The sequence below is a fragment of the Chiloscyllium punctatum genome, chromosome 10, assembly GCF_047496795.1.
Source record: "Chiloscyllium punctatum isolate Juve2018m chromosome 10, sChiPun1.3, whole genome shotgun sequence".
NCBI classification, from domain to species: Eukaryota; Metazoa; Chordata; class Chondrichthyes; order Orectolobiformes; family Hemiscylliidae; genus Chiloscyllium; species Chiloscyllium punctatum.
Window position 1 is genome coordinate 49,539,260 of NC_092748.1, and position 21,553 is coordinate 49,560,812.

At 39.6% G+C, this 21,553-nt stretch overlaps 1 protein-coding gene across 2 annotated transcripts; it reads left to right on the forward strand.

The window, feature by feature from the left end:
- The first annotated feature begins 14,401 nt into the window (after positions 1-14,401).
- neurod1 (neuronal differentiation 1) lies at positions 14,402-21,552 on the forward strand. Of its 2 annotated transcripts, XM_072579089.1 has the most exons (3): positions 14,402-15,168; positions 16,812-16,902; positions 19,036-21,552. In XM_072579089.1, the coding sequence occupies exon 3, from the start codon at positions 19,046-19,048 to the stop codon at positions 20,120-20,122; it is 1,077 nt and encodes a 358-aa protein (XP_072435190.1). In that variant the 5' UTR covers positions 14,402-15,168; positions 16,812-16,902; positions 19,036-19,045; the 3' UTR covers positions 20,123-21,552. The 2 variants fall into 2 exon arrangements, with proteins under 2 accessions (XP_072435190.1, XP_072435189.1); XM_072579088.1 differs by lacking the exons at positions 14,402-15,168; positions 16,812-16,902 and adding an exon at positions 17,369-17,529.
- Position 21,553: the final 1 nt, after the last annotated feature.

The following is a 21,553-nucleotide window of genomic DNA, read 5'->3' on the forward strand; positions in this document are numbered from 1 at the left end:
ACCGATAGCAGTTGAAGATTCCAATAATCATGTAATCATGTAATAGTGACCGATCCCTTTTAAACTCACAAAACAAGACAAAAAAGAATGCATTTTAAATCATTCAGGTAGTCTTATCTCCTTGATATAGCAAACATTTGCTAAGGCTGTCCTGCAACTCATACTGTTCCATTTGTTCTTGGACAATATCAGAAATCTGACAAACAGTAAAGTCCAGAAAACATACCTCAGTTCAGTGCTGCTTTGGTGAATTTTGCTGGAGCTGAGCCTATATGTGCTGGAGTGTACATTCCAAAAGTGTAGTCCCAGGAAATGAAAGTGAGCCACCAGATTGTGGGCAGCCATTGAGTTAGCCCATGGCAGAATGATTCATGAGATATTTTCAAGGCGACATCGTCCATAGTGAAGAAACAATTTCAAGTGAAGTTTTAACAAGATATTGTGACCCACAACATCACTAACATCTCGGGGAACTACTGAGAAATCCACGAAATAAGACCATAAGACCATAAGAGATTGGAGCAGAAATTAGGCCATTCAGCCCATTGAGTCTGCTCTGCCATTCAATCACGGCTGATAAATTTCTCAACCCTATTCTCCTGCTTTCTCCCCATAACCCTTGTTCCCATTGATATTCATGAAGCTATCTATCTTAGTCATAAATATGCTAAATGACCTGGACTCCACAGCTTTCTGCAGCAATGAATTCCAAAGACCCACCACCATTCACCACCGAAGAAGTTTCTCCTTATCTCCATTCTAAAAGGTCTTCCCTTTACTCTAAGGCTGTGCCTTCAGGTCCTAGTCTCTCCTACCAATGGAAACATCTTTCCAAAATCTACTCCGTTCAGGCCATTCAGTATTCTGTATGTTTCAATTAGATTCCCCCTCATCCTTCTAAAGTTCATCTAGTATAAACACAGGGTCCTCAAATGTTCCTCATATGTTAAGCTTTTCTTCCTAGGACCATTCTCATGAACCTCCTCTGAACATGCTCCAGGGCATGTTCACATCTTCCCTGAGATATGGGGCCCAAAACTGTGCAAAATACTCCAAATGTGATCTGACCAGTGCCTTATAAAGCGTCAGGAGTACATCCCTACTTTTATATTCAAGTCCTCTCAAAATAAATGTGATCATTGCATTTGCCTTCCTAACTACTGAGTCAACCTGCAAGTTTACCTTGAGAGAATCCTGGACTTGAACTCTCAAGCCTCTTTGCACTTCAGTTTTCCAAATTGTCTCCCCATTTAGAAAATAGTCCATGCCTCTAACCTTCCAACCAAGTTGCATGATCTCACACTTTCCCATATTGTACTTCATCTGTCACTTCGTTGCCCACTCTCCTAACATGTCCAAATTCTTCTGCAGCCTGGCCACCTCCTCAATGCTACTTGTCCCTCTACCTACCTTTATATTGTCTGCAAACTTAGCCAGAATGCCCTCAGTTCCTTCATCTAGATCGTTAATGTATAAAGTGAAAAGTTTTGATCGTATTTGATGTGTTCTGTGGAATATTTGACAATTGTTTGTCTATTCCCCATATTTTCCTCACGTTGAGTTTTGGATGTTAGAATAGAAGCCAACTCTATTTTGCATAATTTGAACATTTTTGGCAATATTCTTTGCATATTTGTTCGAGTAAGTTTTATTTGTAAAAACCTCATTTTTATTTGATCAAAGAAACCTGACATTTTCTTGTTAACAAACAAGGTGCAGTCTAAGATCTATGTAATTGCCCATATCATCAATCTGGTAAAATTTACAATTTATGATCAATGGAGGAGTGGAATTAGAAAAGAGTTGGTGCACACTTTAATCCCAAATTTAATCTCTTCATGGTGCACACTTTAATCCCAAATTTAATCTCTTCAGGGTTTTTTAAAAACCTTTTCAAAGAGGAACTTCTCATTAATTAATTAATTTATAAAGGATTGCAGTGGGCACAGGTTTCAACTTTGGAGAAGAAGGCAGCAACTTCTGAATATCTGTGTTTATCTGTGTATATTCAAAAGCCAAAAGTTGTTTTCAGTTTCATAGGATATTGATGGTGATACTGACAGTTTCTTCATCACAGCATCACATAATTTGGGGTCATTCCATCAAATTGGATGGACTATATATTGGAAACAGATACATTATACTGCAGATTTCAATAAGTGATTAAATAGTTTGTCTAATTCAATGTTGATGAAATAAATATAAAATGATTTCCAAGCTTTGTAAAGTACTACTATTATTATTGTCAAGTAAAAGAAATATATTCACATGCAAATAAAAGGGCACAAATCTATCAAATCCATGGCATCAAAGTAACAGTGAAACCTTCTACAAAATTAACTGAAACTCTTGGACAAATGATAAGGTGTCAGAGAAGCATTTGTTGTGTAGTTAAGTACTAAGAAATTTCTCTCCAATATGAATTTATGGCAACTCAATATTTCCTAATCTCAGACAATTCAGGCATTAATCAAATTTAGGATTGCCTGTCAACTTGTCTTGTAGCACACATCTGTTTTTTGCAGATATTTTTTAATCAACCTATTCAGAGATGTTATTGCAATTGCACATCTCTAGAGCAGGTGGTACTTACTTGAACTTCAGCCTCCTGTTTCAGAGGTAGGGATATTGCTACTGAGCCACAGGAGTCCTACTCTTCTTTGCATCAGACAGATCAAGAACACACTGGACTTGTTTCAGCTGTACAAAATAGGTGACTGGTATTCTCTGATTCATTCCATAGGTCAAAGCATTAACCTATCTGAATCTGCTTGCTTTGTTGTTATTCACTCCGAGCTTGTGGGCTTCACTGGCTGAGCCAACATTTATTCTCGAAATTGTCCTTGAAATGGTAGTAAGCTGCCTTCTTGAACTGTTACAGTCTATTTTATGTAAGAACACCCACAATATTAGGGAAGGCATTCAAGAATTTTAATGTCCAGTGATACTGAAGGAATGGTGATATATTTCAAAGTTATGATGATGAATAGCTGGGAAGGGAACTTACAGGTGGAGGTGTTCCCATGTATCTGCTGTCCTTGTCCTTCCAGATGGTTGTGAATTTGGAAGGTGCTGTCTAAGGAGCATTGAAGAATTTCTGCAGTGTAGTTTGTAGATGTTACACACTGTTGCTACTGAGCATCAGGGAATGGATGTTTGTAGATACACTGCCAATCAAGTTGGCTGTCATGGCCTGGATGTTATCAAACATCTTGAGTGTTCACTCTTGACTTGTGCTTTGTAGATAGCTGTCATGCCTTGAAAGTGAGGAGGAAACTTACTTCTGTAGGATTCCTACCATTTGACCTGCTTTTGTCATGACAAAATGAGAACTGCTTCATTCTCCATGACAATACATCTACCAATGCTTGCTAACTAATCAGCACTCATACAGTATAAGTGTTGTTTTCCCTTGCAACTTGCAAATTGTTCGGATAATTACAATATGAAAAGCTTCAAAAAGTACCTTTGTTGGTAATACATTCTTTACTATCACAGAACTTACCCTCTACAACTAAAAATATCATCTTGTAAAGCCCTCTCATTATGATTTGTAATAAACTCTCATTGTTTTGACAATCTATTAGAGTCATAGAGATGTACAGCACAGAAACAGACTCTTCGGTCCACCTTGACCATGCCGATCAAATATCCCAAACTAATCTAGTCCCACTTGCCAGCACCCAGCCCATATCCCTCCAAACCCTATCTATTCACATACCCATCCAGATGCGTTTTGAATGTTGCAATTGTACCAGCCTCCACCACTTCCTCTGGCAGCTCACTCCATACACATACTGCCCTCTGTATAGAAAAAGTTGCTCCTTAGGTCTCTTTTCTATCTTATCCCTCTCACCCTAAACCTATGCTCTTTAGTTCTGGACTCCCCCACCCAGGGAAAAGACTTTATCTATTTATCCTATCCATGCCCCTCATGATTTTATAAACCTCTATAAGGTCACCCCTCAGCTCCCAGGGAAAACAGGCCAGTCTATTCAACCACTCCCAATAGCTGAAATTTTACAGGTTTATAATATCAAAGGGAATTGGAATTGAGGATTATCAAATTAGCAATTGAATGGCAGAACAGACTTGATGAGTTGAATAGCTGACTTCTGCTTTACACATTATAATCTTGTGATTCTTTGAGAAATAATAGTTCCTGGTGTCTAAACTTTGACCTTATGGATTATGTAAGCACAAATTTTGTCACTACTATGTCTATCCATTTTACTCAGTTTACACAATATGCAATTCCCTCAACATTTTGGAGAGTTTCATTTTATCCCCTCAATGCTAATCTTTTTCTAAAAGAAATACCCCTAATTCGGACAGCTTACCCAATAACTAACCTCTCTAAGTGTTTGAGATATCCTGTCTGTCTTCCTTTTCCTAGTAAATCATCTCATGACGTTTAGAGATCATGAAGATAATTAAATAGCTGGTATGTAGTACTCTTCAATCTGTACTCAGCCATACTAATCTAAGCAGTGTTGAAGTGATGATGCAGCCCTGCTTGATATTGGTTCAAACCAGGAATGGGCTGGTGATAGAGCCATATGTCATTACCATGACTCTTCAACTCACTACCAACAAGCTCCCCACTGGAGTGGAGCTAACTTACACTGAGTGGAAAATTAGATATGCTATCTTCAAGTCAAAATCAAAGTCATCCCAACCAGTATAATCAAGCTGCAGTATGTAGATGATGGTTGCCTACACACAATTTCCGAGGACATACTCCAGACTATAGTCAGCACCTTTACAGAGGTACATCAGTGCATGGGTCTCACCCAAAACATCTGAAAGACGAAGTTCCTTCAGCAACCTGGCCTGATATTGTGGAGCAACTTCCTAATCATCAAGGTCCATGGGGAGCCTTACAGAACATCAGCCAAATCAGCTATTGCTGAAGTGATTCAGAATCACCTCCAGTGCGCTAATGCAGCCTTCAACCATCTGAGGACAAGGGTGTTCGAGAACAACATCAGATCCGACACCAAGATCATGGGTTACAGAGCTGTGGTGATTCCCACCTTCTTATATGGCTCTGGGATGTGAACTGTCTACAGCAGACACCTCAAGGCAGTACCACCAATGCCATCTGTACAAAATCCTGCAAATCTGCTGGGAAGAAAGACGCACCAACAGCAGCCTCCTTGACCAGGCCATCATCCCCAGAATTAAGGTACTGACCACCCTTGATTGGCTACAAAGGGCATGTCATTCACATGACCAACACAAGACTTTTAAGGAGTCTATTTCCAGCTTCGAAAAGGCAGGCAACCCCCAGTTGGACAGAGGAAATGCTGAAGTGATATCCTCAAGGCTTCACTGGTGAAGTGTAACATTCCCACACAGACATCTGGGAATCACTGGCCCAAAGACCATCCAAAGTGGAGGAGGGGCATCCAGGAAAGCATGAGCATCTTGAGACTTGCCGTCAAGAAAACATGGAAGCCAGGTGAAAACAAAGAAAGTGTGCACTGCCACACCAACACCCCATCCACCCCTTCCAGTGACCACCACCTACCCTATGTGTAACAGAGCCTGCAGTAGCTACATATGGACTCACCCTGAGAGCGGAAGAGAGTCAGCCTCAGCTGTGAGGGACTGCCGATGATGGCGATGATGAATCTTAGATAGCATTGATCTTGCTAATGTTGATCTTGGTTTGTGCACCTCCTTTGCAGCTGTAAGCTGGACACCTCACTCTGTCTAAACACCCTATCGTCTGTATGTCCTTGTTTGCTATGATCTGCCTGTACTGCTCACAAAACAAAGTTTTTCACTGTACCTAGGAACATGTGACTACAAAAATCAAACCACATCAAATAATACAAAGAATATCATATTTTATTGCCCATCAGTATTTCACCTGAATTGTGCATTCTTAAGGAGTGATTCACTACTTCCAAGATTTTGTTTTCTCCATTGCTTAACATGATGGAAATATATCTGTGAATTTTTGACTTCAAATGCATGATTCTGGACAGCCCAAAGAACTTATAACTGAGTTTTTTTAATGGTTTTGAAAAAGAAGGACTTTGCACCAGTGCTTTCAAAGCTTGAAAGATGAGTCTCCCAGGGATGCTGAGCCGAGAGCGTGATGCTGAAAAAATAGAGCCAGTCAGGCAGCATCCGAGGAGCTGGAGACTTGACATTTCAAGCATAAGCTCTTCAATAGGATTGAGGCTTTTGGGCCGGGGGGCTGAGAGATAAGTGAGGGGGGGGGGTGGGGTTGGGTGGGAAAGTAGCTCATTATGTGATAGATCGATGGAGGTACCTATCTACTTTTTCCCAGGGATGCTATCAAACACACAAGTGCAAGCTGCATGGTAACTGTTCTCATCTGCTGTGCAATCACCAGTGTTACTGCAGTCTGGGATGTTAACATAGTCCTGATGTTTATCGTACTCTGTTTACCTATCTGACAATATTTTGATGTAATTCATCACCAACAATACTTGGCCTGGATTTTCCAATGCCCAGAGATGCATTAAAGGTCAAAAGACCATAAGAAATAGAAACAGGAATAAGCCATGCAGCCTCTTGAGCCTGTGTTGCCATTCAGTAGGATCCTAGCTGATGACTTTCCTCATATCTGCTTTCCTACCTTCTCCCCCAAATTCTTGATTCACCTCCTGCTCAAGAGTCCATCTATCTCAGACTTAAATATACACAAGGACTCTGTCCCCATAGCTCTCTGTGGCAAGGAATTCCAAAGATTTGCAATCATCTGAGAGAAGAAATGCTTCCTCATATCAGGCTTAAGTTAGAACCCCTTTATATTCTGAGATTATGCCCTCTGGCCCTAGACTCTCACATAAGGAGAAGCACCATCTCAGGATTTACCCTGTCACACCCATTATAATTCCTGTATGTTCCAGTAAGATCACCTCTCATTCTTCTAAACTTTAGTGAGTCAATTCTCAGCCTTTTTAGCCTTTGCTTATTAGACAACCCCTCCATTCTAAGAATCATCCTAGTGAACCTTCTTTGAACTGCCTACAATGAAGTGAGAGCTTTCCTTAAACAAGGTGATTTAACACGTTCTCAGCAGTCCTGCTCTGGTCTCATCATTACCTTGTCCAGTTGCAGTAAAACTTCCCTACTCTTTTACTCCAACCCCCTTGAAATAAGGACCAACATTCCATGAGATTTCCTGACTACCTGCTGCATCTGTGTGCTGGCTTTCTGTGTTTCATGCACACGACACCCAAAATCCCTTTGTGTTGCAACTTTCTGCAGTTTCTTTCCATTAAAATTACACACTGTTCTTTTGTTCTCCATTCCAAAATGAACAACTTCACATTTTCCTACACGAAGCTCCATTTGCCAAATTTTTGCCCACCTACGTAACCTATCAATATCTTTCTATAAACTGTTTATATCCCTCTTGCACTCTGTCTTTCCACCTATTTTAGTGTTGTCAGTAATTTTGGCTACAGTATATTCACTTCCTTCCACCAAGTCATCAATATATATTGTAAACAATTGTGATCACAGCACTGATCCCTTTGGAACCTCTCCCCCCACCCCCAACCCTCCCCCCACTCTGATAACAGGTCACCAACTTGAGAAAGAACCCCTTATCCCCACTCTTTATTTCCCGCTCATGAGCCAATTCTCTATCATGCCAAAACTATACTACCTCCAAAACTATGGGCCCTTATCTTCTGACTTAAGCTTTCATGAAGTACCTTGTTAAATGCTTCCTGGAAGTCCATATACAACACATCTAGTGGATCCCCTCTATCCACTCCAGTAGACAGGAGTTGCACATGGGGACGCAGTGGAAGCCCCATTGTAGCAAACTCAGAAAGAATTGGCCAAGAAATTGAAGACATTTAACATTCACTAATACATTTTTAAACACATTTTATCCACTGGAAAATTGTTACTTGTCATTATCTTCACCAATATCAACGTATTTAATAGCATAGATCAAGTATTTTATTACTGCTTTCTGAAACAATAATTTTGAATGATTTCCAGGGAGATCTAATTGGATGACTTTCCAATGAAATGATTGTGTTTAGATGTTGCATATCAGAATATACAGCAGTCAGATCTGGCTAGTAACTCTCAAAACTTGCTGAAATGCTCCATAGTCCCCTTAATAATATCCACATTTTGTTATTTGCATAGTTTTGATCACAATAATTATAACTTGGGAAAATATTACATAAAATAATGTAAATCAAATTTGTTTCTAGATCATAGCTTTTTGTCAGATTTTGATAAGGCAGAGCTACAAAAGTTCATTTAGATTTGATTCACATTTAATTTAATCAAATGTGTCAATGAATCAATTTGTTGGAGGTAAGGAACCTGCTACTTGAATGATAACATTGTTATTTATGATATCACTGAAGTAAGTTTCATTGTGTAACATAACTCAAGAACATCGAAAGTACTGGAGAGACTAATACCTCTGTACGCTGGTATCTTCAAATATTTTGATTTATTTATTGTCTCATTTATCTTCTTGCAGAATACAGTGAAAAGTGTTGCATAGTGTGCCACTTCATGTGCCATCTTAAAACATAAAAATATTTACTCAATAGTTCATTATTTTAATCAACAGCGTTGCAGTTTATTTTCATACATTTATCAGAAATGTACCTGCCACATATACACTTTCTGAGCTCAACCTGTCCATGAGACCTATATCATGCTATTGCCTAGTTTGCAAATGATACAAGAATAAGTAGACAGAAAAGTAGTGAAGATACACAGAGAGTCTACAGAGGGATGTAGATAGATTACCTGAATAGGCACAATCTTGAAAGCTGGGATTTAATGTAGGAAAGGTTATGCACTTTTGCAAGGAAAAATAGAAAAACGGAATATTATTTAAGTGAGAAAAGATTGAAGAAACCAAAGAGGTTTGGTGGTTATTGTACATGAATTGCAAAAAGCCAGCATCCAAGTTCAGCAGGAATAGGAAAGGCAAATAGAAATTTTCAGTGTGAATGGAGTTTTAAAATAGAGAAGTTTTGAAACAATACTATGAAAGACCACAGATAAGGCCAAATAAAAGGCTCTCAAAACAGCACAACTGGAATACTGTGAACAGTTTTAGTCCCCTTATCTAAGGAAAGCTATTGTGGCATTGGAAACCGTCCACAGAAGATTCATTGCATTGATCTTGGATATGGATGGATTTTCTTCTGAGAGTTTGAGTAGATTGGACTTGTACACACCAGAGTTGAAAAGAATGAGTGACGACCTTATCAACACAAGTGAGGGTCTTGGGCTTTTGCCAAGGTAGATGCTAGAGAAGTTATTGCCCATTTTGGGATGCTCTAGGACGAAAAGGCAAAATGCAGACTAAGGTGTCACCTAGTTAGGAGAGAGATAATGAGCAAATTATTTTTCAAAGGTATCTGTGCAACTCTTTACTGCAGACAGATGTCGAGGTCAGTTCGTTAAATATGCTCAAGGCGGTAGGGACTCAAGGGTTATGGGGATAAGGCAGCAAAGTGGAGTTGAAGATTATCAGATCAGCTATGATTTAATTGAATGGTGGAGCCATTCTCTGCTCCTACATCATATAGTCTTATGGTTTTGCTTGTTTTTAAGCCTATTTGACTATAGTGTTGATGATCCAAATTCCCTATCTCTTTCTAAACTACCATGATTACTGTGTCACTTCAAAAGCCACACCCTCAACTCTAAATTCTTAAAAATACATATCTAATATCTTTTCATCTCTAAGATTATCGAGCATGTTCTGTCCTCCCAAAATTGGGCCATTTTTTCCTGTGTTATGATCTGAGCTGATTGTAATATGGAACAAGTCATATCCCAAAGTGCAACCTTGCTTGTTTATATATTTTGTTTTTTTATTATGGTTGGTTCGTCAACTTGAATACTTTTGTACAAACCCTCCTGGGCTGGAAGCTCCACAGACTGGAAATCACTTCTAACATGGTGATTCACTGACTATCACTTGAATTTCCTGCTGGGAGAAATTGTTTGAACTCTGGATTATTTCAAACTAAAACTTTGAACCTTCTTTCTGAAATCCAAGCTAAACTAATTGCCCTAATGTATTTATTCAGCCTAAATAAACTTAGCAGTATTAACTACAATATCCATTACTACTACAAGGGTTCTCCCAAACATGCATCAGCAATCACATGCTTCCTTGGAACAGAAATATTTAGGTCACTGTTCCAAATTGACTTTCTGAGGTTTAAAGCAAAAATCATCGCAGAACTGTCATACTTTTTTTTTTCTTTTGGAAGCCCAAATTCCAAAGCAATCATGTATAATGTACCTTTCATCATTGTCACTCAGTGTCTGAATCTTTCCAATTAAGTTTTCATCTTAAAATATTGAAACTGATTTTCTCAATATCTTTGAATATGACACATCTGCCTCCTTGTCCTGTTCAATCTTCCTACTGTTAACATGGAGAATCATATGTACTTATGCAATAATTTTCTTCTATTACTGAGTTTAATCAGATTGCTCTTATTTAATTTCATTTAACTGCAGCCTGATCATCTCAGAGAATCGTCTCTCTTACTGCTGTCTAGAATCCACCAAGAATCTATCCTTGGTCCTCTCTTCCTGATTTGCAAGTTGCCCTGATGGACATCATCCACAAACATTCTATCATTTTGTGCATCTGTGCTATGACAACTACTGCACTCCTCTCAATCTCCATTGTTTTTTGAATGTTGAACAGGACCCTGATAATATAATGCTAGACAAGTGTAATACTTCCAATTAAAGGTAGGAAAGATTAGAACTGTATTCCTCGCGTGGGTCTCAAGCTGCAGTCACTGCTTTAAGGTGAAGCAGATTGTTCGCATACTCAGTGTTGTTGTCAATGTCAAAATGCTAGCCAGCTCTTTCACCATTAAAGACTCTCAACAGTCCTAAATAATGGATAATATTAGGCTGTGTTTGAATTGTGTCACTGAATTGAAATGCCCTGTTAAAGGTAACTTTTTACTTTCAGCCAGGCAATCTGAAAAGAAGGCAAAAAGGGACTACAAAAAGGGAACAAAGTAAAGAAGAAAATAGGAAAGGTGGGAAAGAGTGGAAGAGATGAGGCAGGATTGGTGGGAAAAGGAAAAAAAATTATAAAACCCCAAACTATTTGATTGGATGAGATTACCTCTACTCTAAAATCCATCTTCTACAACATTATACAGTGGTAGTTGTTTATGTGACTATCATTGCCATGTAAGATGTATGCATCATTTTTGCCTGGGACAACTAGGCTTCTTCAATTTCATCTAAATATTGTGTATCAATACAAAATGCGTATATGGAAGATCAATGACGTAGCTTTACAGATCACTTCAGTCTATAGAACATGCATCCATCAGTTTGAGTGTCTGGATTCTGACTCTCATATATTAAAGCTTACACATAAAGATTGCAATTATCTGTTGAAGCAAACACTGTACCATGACAAAACTTGGAATTACCCGCAGAAATGTTTTCTTGTACTTTGACAGATTTAGAGTCTGTTAAATTTGCAGTTGCTTTTAGTTTCACTCCCTATTTCATACCATCCAAACAACACTTCCACTAAATAAGTAGAACTAAGTAGATGCACATTGACCCATGTTCTAATCCTATCACGGGGCTAAACTTGGCATCCAGGATTTTGTCCGTTAGCCCCTGCTACTACAGCTGCTGCGGATGATTATACATATTATCATCTGTTGTGTCTCATTTTGTTGTTTCTTTCCTGAAAGTACTTTGTGGAATTATTTTAACATATTTCCACAACAGGTGGTTTGATCGATCCTATCAAGTAAAATAATGATTTTGCACTTTAGTGTTTACACATTCTTGTATGCCATGGTCAGATTATGACTGAAGATAATTCCTTCCTCTCAGTGTTTTTACATCCCTTATGTCTTCCCATTTACAGCCTATAATAAAGGAAATGATTTTGAAAATCTAGATATGTTCATATATTTTGTCAATACGAGTTCACTTTGTTATACTAGAATAGTAACGTAAGTATCGTTTAGATAGCGGTAGACTAAAAGGGGGTTCCCGGCATGGGCTTTCGATCATAATAAAGCACTTCTTGTCATTCACCGCTGGATGGTGCTTAGCTCAGTCGGAAGTTTAATGCAGCAACTGCAGGAGGCCGCTAGGCGACGCAATGCCATTGCAGCAGCCCGACCATTGACATTTCTGGGATTCACTGGTGTTCTGTTATATTTATGACTTTGTATTACTATCCCTTTCAACAAATACTAGGGCATCGTTCCATTACAAGTGTCAGAATTATGTCATAACGAATGGTATATGCCTTGTACGAATTGAAACTTATTTGTTGATATTAGGAAAGTAGGCGGGTGCGCTATCGATGCAGCATGCCATATGTTCTTAACAATTTCCGTCTCGTTTTCGGTCCTTGCCAAGTCGAAAAACAGTGCACGGTTTACTGAGGTCAACCTGTGTTTCAAGGGAAGTGTAGCCTCTGTAAAGCCGTGTTAATCTGCTGGTGAGGCGGCTGTTCTATATTTGTGCCTATTACATTCTCAGATTATTGTTTATCTCGAAAGCAGCTTTCAACGACAAATCAATTCACGGGAAAAAGAAAATACTGTTAAGAAGATAATACTGCGTCCTGTAGTTTGAATTTAAACGTATCGCTTGCAAAAACAGCTCTGACGATGGTTGAATGTTGTCCCTGTTCATTACGAGTTCCAGTCACAGAGGACCCTTTTATATATAATATATAATATACATATGTCCCAACAGCTGAAACGTTAACAGTCCGGGTTAGAAAAGAGTTTTAAACACAAGTGAGAATTGGGATATCTCATGAGAGAAGGGTTTGTGAGGTGGGGTGGAGAAAATCTGTGCTTAGTAAGGTTAAACTAAGCAAAATAGGTCCTTAGTGAATCGCTTTGCAAACCGAGTTTAACACTCATTGCCCTGTCAAAATCTAAGCGATATGAGATTTTCACTCCAGCGAATCCCTGACCACATTATAAAATTCCATCTCGCCTTAATTCCCGTGCTGTGAGCATTTAAATGAATATCCTTCGCGGGCAAAACATTTAACTTTTCGCTATTTGGGAGGCAACTAAATCTACTGTTGTAAATATCCTTAAGTTCAAACCAAACAGTTGGTAAGCGATGTAATGTCAGACTACAACTTAAACTAAAGGCAGGAAACTGCAGTGTAAATCCGGCCTTAACATGGATTATATATAAAATGGGATTTTTATTATTCATTTTCTTCCAGAAAGTATCTTGTTTCATGAAGATCTAAAAGACAAAATAAAGTCAGCATTGCAACCGTATAAACTTCGCATATTTTGGAAATAGACCATGGCACTGACATTTGTGTTCTAATCATCTGAAGAATTTTTTTATGAGTAATACTGTAATACTAATTACAAAATAACAAGATTAGGTAAAACTGTCAACTTTAAATAGTTAGCAGATGTCCACTTTCCGTGTAGTTGAGGCGTTTAATCGGCCGAGACCTCAGGTTTATGATTTTTTCAAAAGTGTAATGTGGGCTCTGAAATTGTTATAAAATGGCAGCTCGAAAATACAACGATCGCTTTGAGCAGGAGAGGATAACGAGGCATTGATTTAAGTGCATTAGTCGCGTAGGTCCGGCTTAAAACGCTTCTAGTTTTATTTTTGCTGGCTTCTGTTATTTTGAGCTCCGGGGGTTGTTTATTTTTCACAAAAGTCGCAGTCAGAAATGCGGATTTAAAAAAAAGTCAGCGCTGCAAAGGAAGAAAGTTGCACAGTGACAGGTGTCTGCAGCAGGTGTCTACACCTGCAGTGAAAAATGGTCTTAGCAGAGCTTTCAGAGAAACCTTGGTGCCGCTCAGTGCCGCCTCCGTTGAATTTTCATTGAAAGATGTGCCAAAAAATCTCATGTCCGCTTCTCTATTCCAGCATGATTTATTGCAGAAAAATACCAAAGAAGTAATCACTAGAGTAATTAATTAATACAAATCTGCATTTTTGCATAAGCAATTAGTGGAGAAGGGTGCAGTAAAATGGCTTAGTCTCATTCGTTCCATGCAAATACCTATTCAACCGTAAAGATGTTGGACGCGATCGCTAAAATTTTAATTTTTTTAATGTTAAAACGCAATAAACAGGTTGAAATATTTCAATATTTAAGCCGCAGTAGCACATTATTAAAGTAAGGAGAAGCGAGTGGCTAACACGGCTGAAATGCATATACTATGCCTATGTATCTATATTCCGCAGATTTCTGAGTCACATTACTGTCTAAATCCCTCTGCTCGTACTCAAAAGACTAATCCTAAATGTCGGAGCACCAGATGTGACATCGGGTACTTTTTAGAGTATCCATTTTGTTATTGCATCTCTGTCTCTGACCATTGATTGGATTCCCAATTGAAAGTAAATTGCAGCAACACGAAACGGGTCCATATTAAATCACGATCGGGCGGTAAACCTGCTGCCAGGTGCTGAGTTAAATATCGCCAACTTCTAAAGTTACAGGGAAATTGTCACGTGCTCGCCGCCTCCTGTCTCTGGACACCAGGAGCTGTTTGTGGTGCTGTAGTTTGATCCCATCTGTGTGGATTGTGTGTATGTATGTGTGCCTGTGCTGCTGTGTCTGCATGCCGACTGCGTGTATGTGCCCGCCTCTGTGTTTCTCTGTACCTCTGTGAGTCAGTGGGTGTCTGCCTGTATATCTGTGCGTGTTTGTGCCTGTGGGGCTGAGTCTATGCGAGTTGTGTACCAGTGTGTGTTTATAAATGACTAAGCTTACCACTGTGTGACTGTGACTGAATATGCATGTGTGTGTTCATCTGTATGTACCTACGGGTTTGAGTGTGTGTATATTTGTAAGTGTCTGTACACATCAGTGTATGTGAGTGTGACCGTGTGACAGGGTATCTCTGTGTGTACTTGCGTCTGTGTACACATGAATTTGATTCTGTGTGTATGTTTTCGTGTGTATGTAAGTGTTTGTACGTACCAGTGTGCGTGCCGCCTTTGCCTACTTATTAACTTGTCTGTCCAGTTCAGCACGAGGCCATTGTCGCATTAAATTCTGACAAATGTCATGATACTATGAAATATTTCCTCAATTTTGTTGTGGGTGCAGAAGATCCTTCCTGATGTCTGTGTGAAATGGAAAAGATTGGTAGCGCTTACGCTGCGTTTTATCCGGTAAAAACACTCAGCGGTTACCAGGTTGTGCAAAACCCAGCAACGAAGGAACTTGCTGCGTTTCGTTTGGAAGTTAGAGTTATTTTTGAAATCTGGAAGTTTAGTTTTATTTTAAATCTGGAAGTTGTAGGCTTTGCAGAGTGTAAGTCGTAAAGAAACCTTCAATAGAAATGGTTAATGAGTAAACAAAACCCCCGTGCTGACATTTAGTCAAGCAAAAGCAGTCCAATTGAAAGCTTCAAACGAGTTTTCTTCAGTCCGATTAAAAATACACACACTGCAGATTTCGTTTACTTTGATGGCCGGCTGATGCTAATACTAGAAACTAGTGTCTAATATCTGTGTTGAGAGTACACTGACTAGGGACAGTCTGCTCAAAGAATCCGGGAATTCAATTACCCAAGGAAAATTAAAATATAGCATTTATAATGAAAATACAATTTCCTCACATTTTCAGACAAATGCCACAACCTCTGAAGAACATAAACGCAGTAAAGTAATGGCTTAAATTGCTGGGATATTGCTCTTAATTGGGGGCAATTTTTCTCATGGACGATAGCTTCCAGCATTTTTGATAAATTCTATTTTTTCGTTCTCGCAGGTGCAATATGAATCAATTATCTTAATTAAGATAATGCCGCATACCCAAGAGATTTAAATCGGATGGATTTTGCACCGTGGACAACTGAATTGGATCTTTAATATTATTCCTGTCCATTCCAAGTAAAACAGGCGATGACCCGTAGTAACTGGAAAGTTGTTATGAAATCTCCATGCGTTTCCTCTTATTTTTACTGGAATACAAACAAATACTGTATTAGGAGGAAGATCAGTTTTGGGGCCAGGAGCTGCGTTTCATTGCAAAACAAAAACACAAACACAATTGTTGGCACATACACGAACTCCAGTCCGATGGCAAACCGACACAAAACTGCGAGACAATAGCGGAAACATGCACGAAATTCACTTTTGCAAAAATGTTCTCTGTGGAAAAAAAGAGCGAGCATCACGTTACACAAACACATTGAAACATTTATGTTATTTGATCGCTTAATCAGCACCAAATATTCAAAAACAAAAACCCAAATAAGTTTCGGATTCTTAGCCCAAATAACATAGTCAGCCCGGTTCTTTAAAATAATGTATTGCCAATTTGAAAACAAAACCGAACCGCTTTTTCTTTGAATGACGGTTGCATTGTACAGTTGGTACTTAGAATAATAATGGGTAGAAAATCAATTGTATTTTGTCCCAATCGCTTAGTGTGCCTTTTCACATTTTTTCCCCTCTAACGGTCAGTTTGGCGACCTTTGCATTATTATTTAAAATCTCGACAGAAGTGAGCATATTTGGACGTTAGATCTGTTTGACCAGCCGTGAAAAGGCTTTTGTTTGCGTGCGTGCGACTCGCGTGCCGGCAAAAAACCGCCTCAATTAGGGCGAAAGCCAGAAACTTTATTCCAAAAATATCTCCCCACTCCCCTCCACTACCCTCACACGCATCTACCCCCTCGCCCCCGAAACCGGTTATCTTTTGATTTATCTTTTGCAAAGCCAACTAATGCAATCCTCCATCGAAAATAAAAACTTTTGACACTGTTCGCGTGGTAAATAATCAAATCTACACTTTCTGTCATGGTCAGGGACCTGTGTGGCAAACTGTGCGCGCCAACAGATTTGTGATTCTCTGGGTTAATGCGGACAACAGCGACGAGCATGGACCGTTGACACCAGGTTCACCTTTTCATTCTCAACTATTCAAATGGCAAATTGATTGATCTTTAGATGTGTCAGCTGCATAGATTTTTTGCAAGGGGGTTTTGGTTGGTTGGTTGGTTGTGGGGGTGTGGGGTGTGGTGGCGAGGAGAGGCAGGGACGCGGCGAGTAAAGGAGAAGGCGATAGCAGGACAAAGTGATTTGGAATCAATCCTCCCTCCCTGCCCAGGCTGTGTTGTTTGGGTGGATCCCCGGGAGTGGGCGCGAGCGGCTCCGCACAGATTCTGCTGGCGACAGATGGCCACAAAGGGGAGGGGAGGAAGGGGGTGAGGGGGGGGGGGGGGGAGGGGGCGCACGCGCCGGCGGAATACAAATAGCGGCCCACGTGACGCCGCTCGTTCGCGTGACGTCCTGACAACCATATGGCGCGAGGGCGGAGGCGGTGGCGGCGGCGTTGGCTGCCGTACTTTGCGCAGGCGCGCCGCCCCCGCGGCGGGCGGGCCCGTGCTCCAGGAACCCAGCACCTTTCCCCCAGTATAAAAGGCAGCGGGGCTGCTGCCAGCGGGCAGTCCGCAAAGAACATCGGAGCTGCTACTGTAACATAGCTCAGGCTATGAGACTACTCTAGACTCAATATTTACAAAGGTATTTCTTTTAATGCTGTAGCATCCTTCATCTCTCTGTGTGTTTGTGTGTGCGTGCGCTTTCTTCTTTTGAAACAGCAATCATTTCGTTGTCAAACACTTTTTTTTCGTTACGGCGAGGAAAGGGGTTTAACTTATTCCATTTCATTTTGTTTTCAGTTAGCTGAATTCAGTTTGTCATATACAAATGAATTGTGTCGCCGAGCGGGGTAATTTGCTCCCTATATCTGGGCAATCAGGGACTGGATTGGAATGCTGCAACAATTCGCGCAAAATATGCTGCTGTATAAATTATTAATTTGGGTGGAAGGCGAGGAAGAGTGGCATGAAAGCAAGAAACATATGGTACCTGTTACAGTATCAGGAGACGACAGGGCAGTCTAGCAGTAAGCTTTGTACAGTGTTGCATTGCGAGTGTCCAAATAGAAGTCGAGGAGTCCCTATTTTTCACTTCCCCACCCAATACCCCAGCTGTAACATTTTCAACCAGGACTTAGTTGGGCATCGAAGCTGCTCCAGTAAAATCAGCGGATTGGGAATATTTAATAAAGACACAGTTTTGCACCTGATCCCTGTGGATTACTGCGCTTGCGTACACACTTAGGGTTTAAATAGTAAATGCAATTTTTGGAGTTGCAAATAATTTCCACGAATAGTGTGCGAGTTCTGACACATTTTTTTTCTGGGAATCGGACCCAATTTAATTTTGTTGCCATTGAAAACCTTTTTAAGAAAGTGGTTAGAACTCTTTACTTTGAAAAGAACAGTTGCCCAAAGATGTGAACCGATTAAACGCTTCACTCACATTTTGTTGTGCATAATCTGCTTATGGTCGTCTATAAAGCCAGGAACAGTAGACAGGATTGCATTTCATGAAGCAGAGAAAATCAATACTCAGCACCCTGTCCAAAAATTATGCGCTACTTCTACATCTATAATAGTTTACAGTGGCCAAAGGTGCACATCATTTATCCCCAAGTTTCTTTATTACAGAAACATTCAGGATGATCACTTCTGAAATGGATTAATTCATTCTCGTACGATAGGAAACGAAACGGAGAAGCAGTAGAGTCCTTACAATTCATTTCTACTCATATGGATTCACTTTTTAATGAGGTCTTTCGCATTGACATTCTGTGGGACGTGTCACTTATAAAAGGACAGATGTTTGGAACCTTTTACCCGATCTGTTCAATTCATTAACTGCATTTGAAGTTTTCGTTCCCCTCAATAAAACTGTACACTAGAGCCAGGGTTTTTTTTGTTCTAAATTCATGTACATCTTGCCAATTATGCAGCGGATCTTCCATGATTAGACGGCCCAGTTTAGCTTTAGAATTATAATCCATGCGACAAATGCCGCTGAGGTAAAATAATAAACTTTCAAAGTTAGTTGAGTTGTCGGTGGTAACGCTAAATTTATAATCTGCTTCAAATCCTACCCCTTGGTAGGGCCGGGTTTGAACTTTGCTGAATAATGTACTTTCTGTGTGTTTTAATTGTTTAGGATCTCGACGATGACAAAATCGTACACAGAAAACATGATGCCAGAAACGCAAAGCAATCCCAGTTGGACGGATGACTGTCTCAGTTCCCAGGACGAGCATGAAGCCGACAAAAAAGACGACGAAAACGAGTCCATGAGTCTCACATTCAAGGTAGAAACGGGAGAACTTGATAAACTGGGAGAGGATGATGATGAGGAGGATGATGATGATGAAGATGATGATGATGAGGAGGAGGAGGATGAAGTGGACGAGAATGAAGATCAAAAACCGAAAAGGCGGGGCCCCAAGAAAAAGAAAATGACAAAAGCCAGACTGGAGAGGTTTAAAATGAGGAGAATGAAAGCTAATGCCAGAGAGAGGAACCGCATGCACGGCCTGAATGCAGCATTGGATAGCCTGCGGAAAGTCGTGCCCTGTTATTCGAAAACCCAAAAACTATCCAAGATCGAGACTCTGAGACTAGCTAAGAACTATATCTGGGCTTTATCGGAGATTCTGCGTTCTGGAAAAAGCCCAGATCTCGTGTCGTTTGTGCAGACGCTCTGTAAAGGTTTATCCCAACCCACCACTAATCTCGTAGCTGGCTGCCTTCAGTTAAACCCGCGAACTTTCCTTCCAGAGCAGAACCAGGACATGCCACATATGCAAACGGCCAGTTCTTCCTTCTCCGTTCATCCATACACATACCAGTCTCCTGGTCTTCCAAGTCCGCCCTACGGTACAATGGACAGTTCCCACATATTTCATATTAAACCGCACAGTTATGCTGGAGCTCTGGAACCTTTTTTTGAAAGCACTCTCACTGAATGCACTAGTCCGTCCTTTGACGGACCATTAAGCCCACCTTTAAGCATCAATGGGAATTTCTCTTTCAAGCAAGAGCCTTCTCAAGAGTTTGAGAAGAACTATACGTTCACCATGCACTACCCTGCAGCCACGCTGGCCGGACCCCAAGGACACAGCTCCATGTTTTCTTCCGCTGCTCCTCGGTGTGAAATCCCCATAGACAACATTATGCCATACGACGCCCACTCGCATCACGAGCGAGTTATGAGTGCCCAGCTTAATGCCATCTTCCATGATTAACATGGAAATCAGCAACAATGTATTGTAAACGAATCGAATTAAATGTACTTCGTGAATAGCTTGTTTACACACAGCAGCACACCGGTATTACTTGCTGCGGAGTGCAAATGTTTCACGCTTAAATTAGTACTTGTATTTATTATTGTTACTGCCTTTAAGAGAAATGGGAACGAAAACACTTCTCGTTATCTTATGTACAATATTCTACTAGCGCTTCTTTCTGTGGGCTACATGAAAGTCGATGTAGCACCTATTCACATAATGGTAATTACTGATCCACATGACAAAATCACAAGCAATAATTAGGAATCTATGCAATTTTTAAACTAATAATGGGCCAATTTAAAAATATATTTTTCAACCAACATTTTACTACTGTTACCTTTCCCATGCTGAATTATTTTGTTGTGATTTTGTACAGAATTTTTAATGAATTTTTATAAGGTCGATTTCCTATTTTAACCATGCAGCTCCATCACTGTTTTTTATATCAAGAGTAGGATTATCTATAATTTATACAAAAGTAATTTAATTTTTAACCAGCAGAAAAGTGCTTAGAATAATATTCTGTTGCCTTAGGACTTCCTACCTATAAAATCACGCCAAGTTGCACAATCCTGACAAATTATTTTCCCGCTTTAGACGTTTTCCTGGTATTGAAATTTTACCTACCAGACTAACATGGATGCAAATCGAAAATAAATTTAAAGAAAAAAACTAACTTTGGTAGATCATATCAAAATAATATAATAGTTGCACAAATGTGTATATAATGTTATCAATTACCAATTTTCAGTTTCTTATAACGGTTGCTTGACTATCACAAATCATTTGCACTGTATCTATTTCCTTTAAACTATTTCCATCAAACATTATTAGAACAGCGAAGTTAACTCGACTCTAAGACCAGCGGAGGAATTATTTATTCCGTTTATCAACTAATTGACTTCCCATATTACACGTAGATATACACACGCGCACACATACACAGCGTCTTATCATTATCTGAGAGTTAAAAGCTACAGCTATAATCAGGCTTATTAATGTTGGGCTATATATTAGTTAATTAGTGCAGTAGCTAAAAATCTCACATTTATTCCGTGATTAGAACAATAGATATTGCATGTACAATGCAGTCCAGATGAAGTGCTGTTTAAAGTGTAATGCTGGTTCAACTGAAATAAATTGGTACTGTAATTTTGTTTGTAATCCTGTATTTTATGATGTAATGCCACAACGCATTGGGAATTGAGATCACACTCATGCAGTCTTTTATTGAAATAGTAATCTCATCTTTGTCAAATGTTGCATTTTCATTAAATGTGATTTTTCTTAGTGTATGTAATTCCTATGGGATTATTGTTTTATTTTGATAGCTCATGAAAGGTGCAAAATTTATTATTTGTAGAATAAAAACTGATTACAACAAAT

Bases quoted from the DNA above. Each gene is read 5' to 3' on its own strand.
- neurod1 (XM_072579089.1), top strand. From the start codon at position 19,046: ATGACAAAATCGTACACAGAAAACATGATGCCAGAAACGCAAAGCAAT.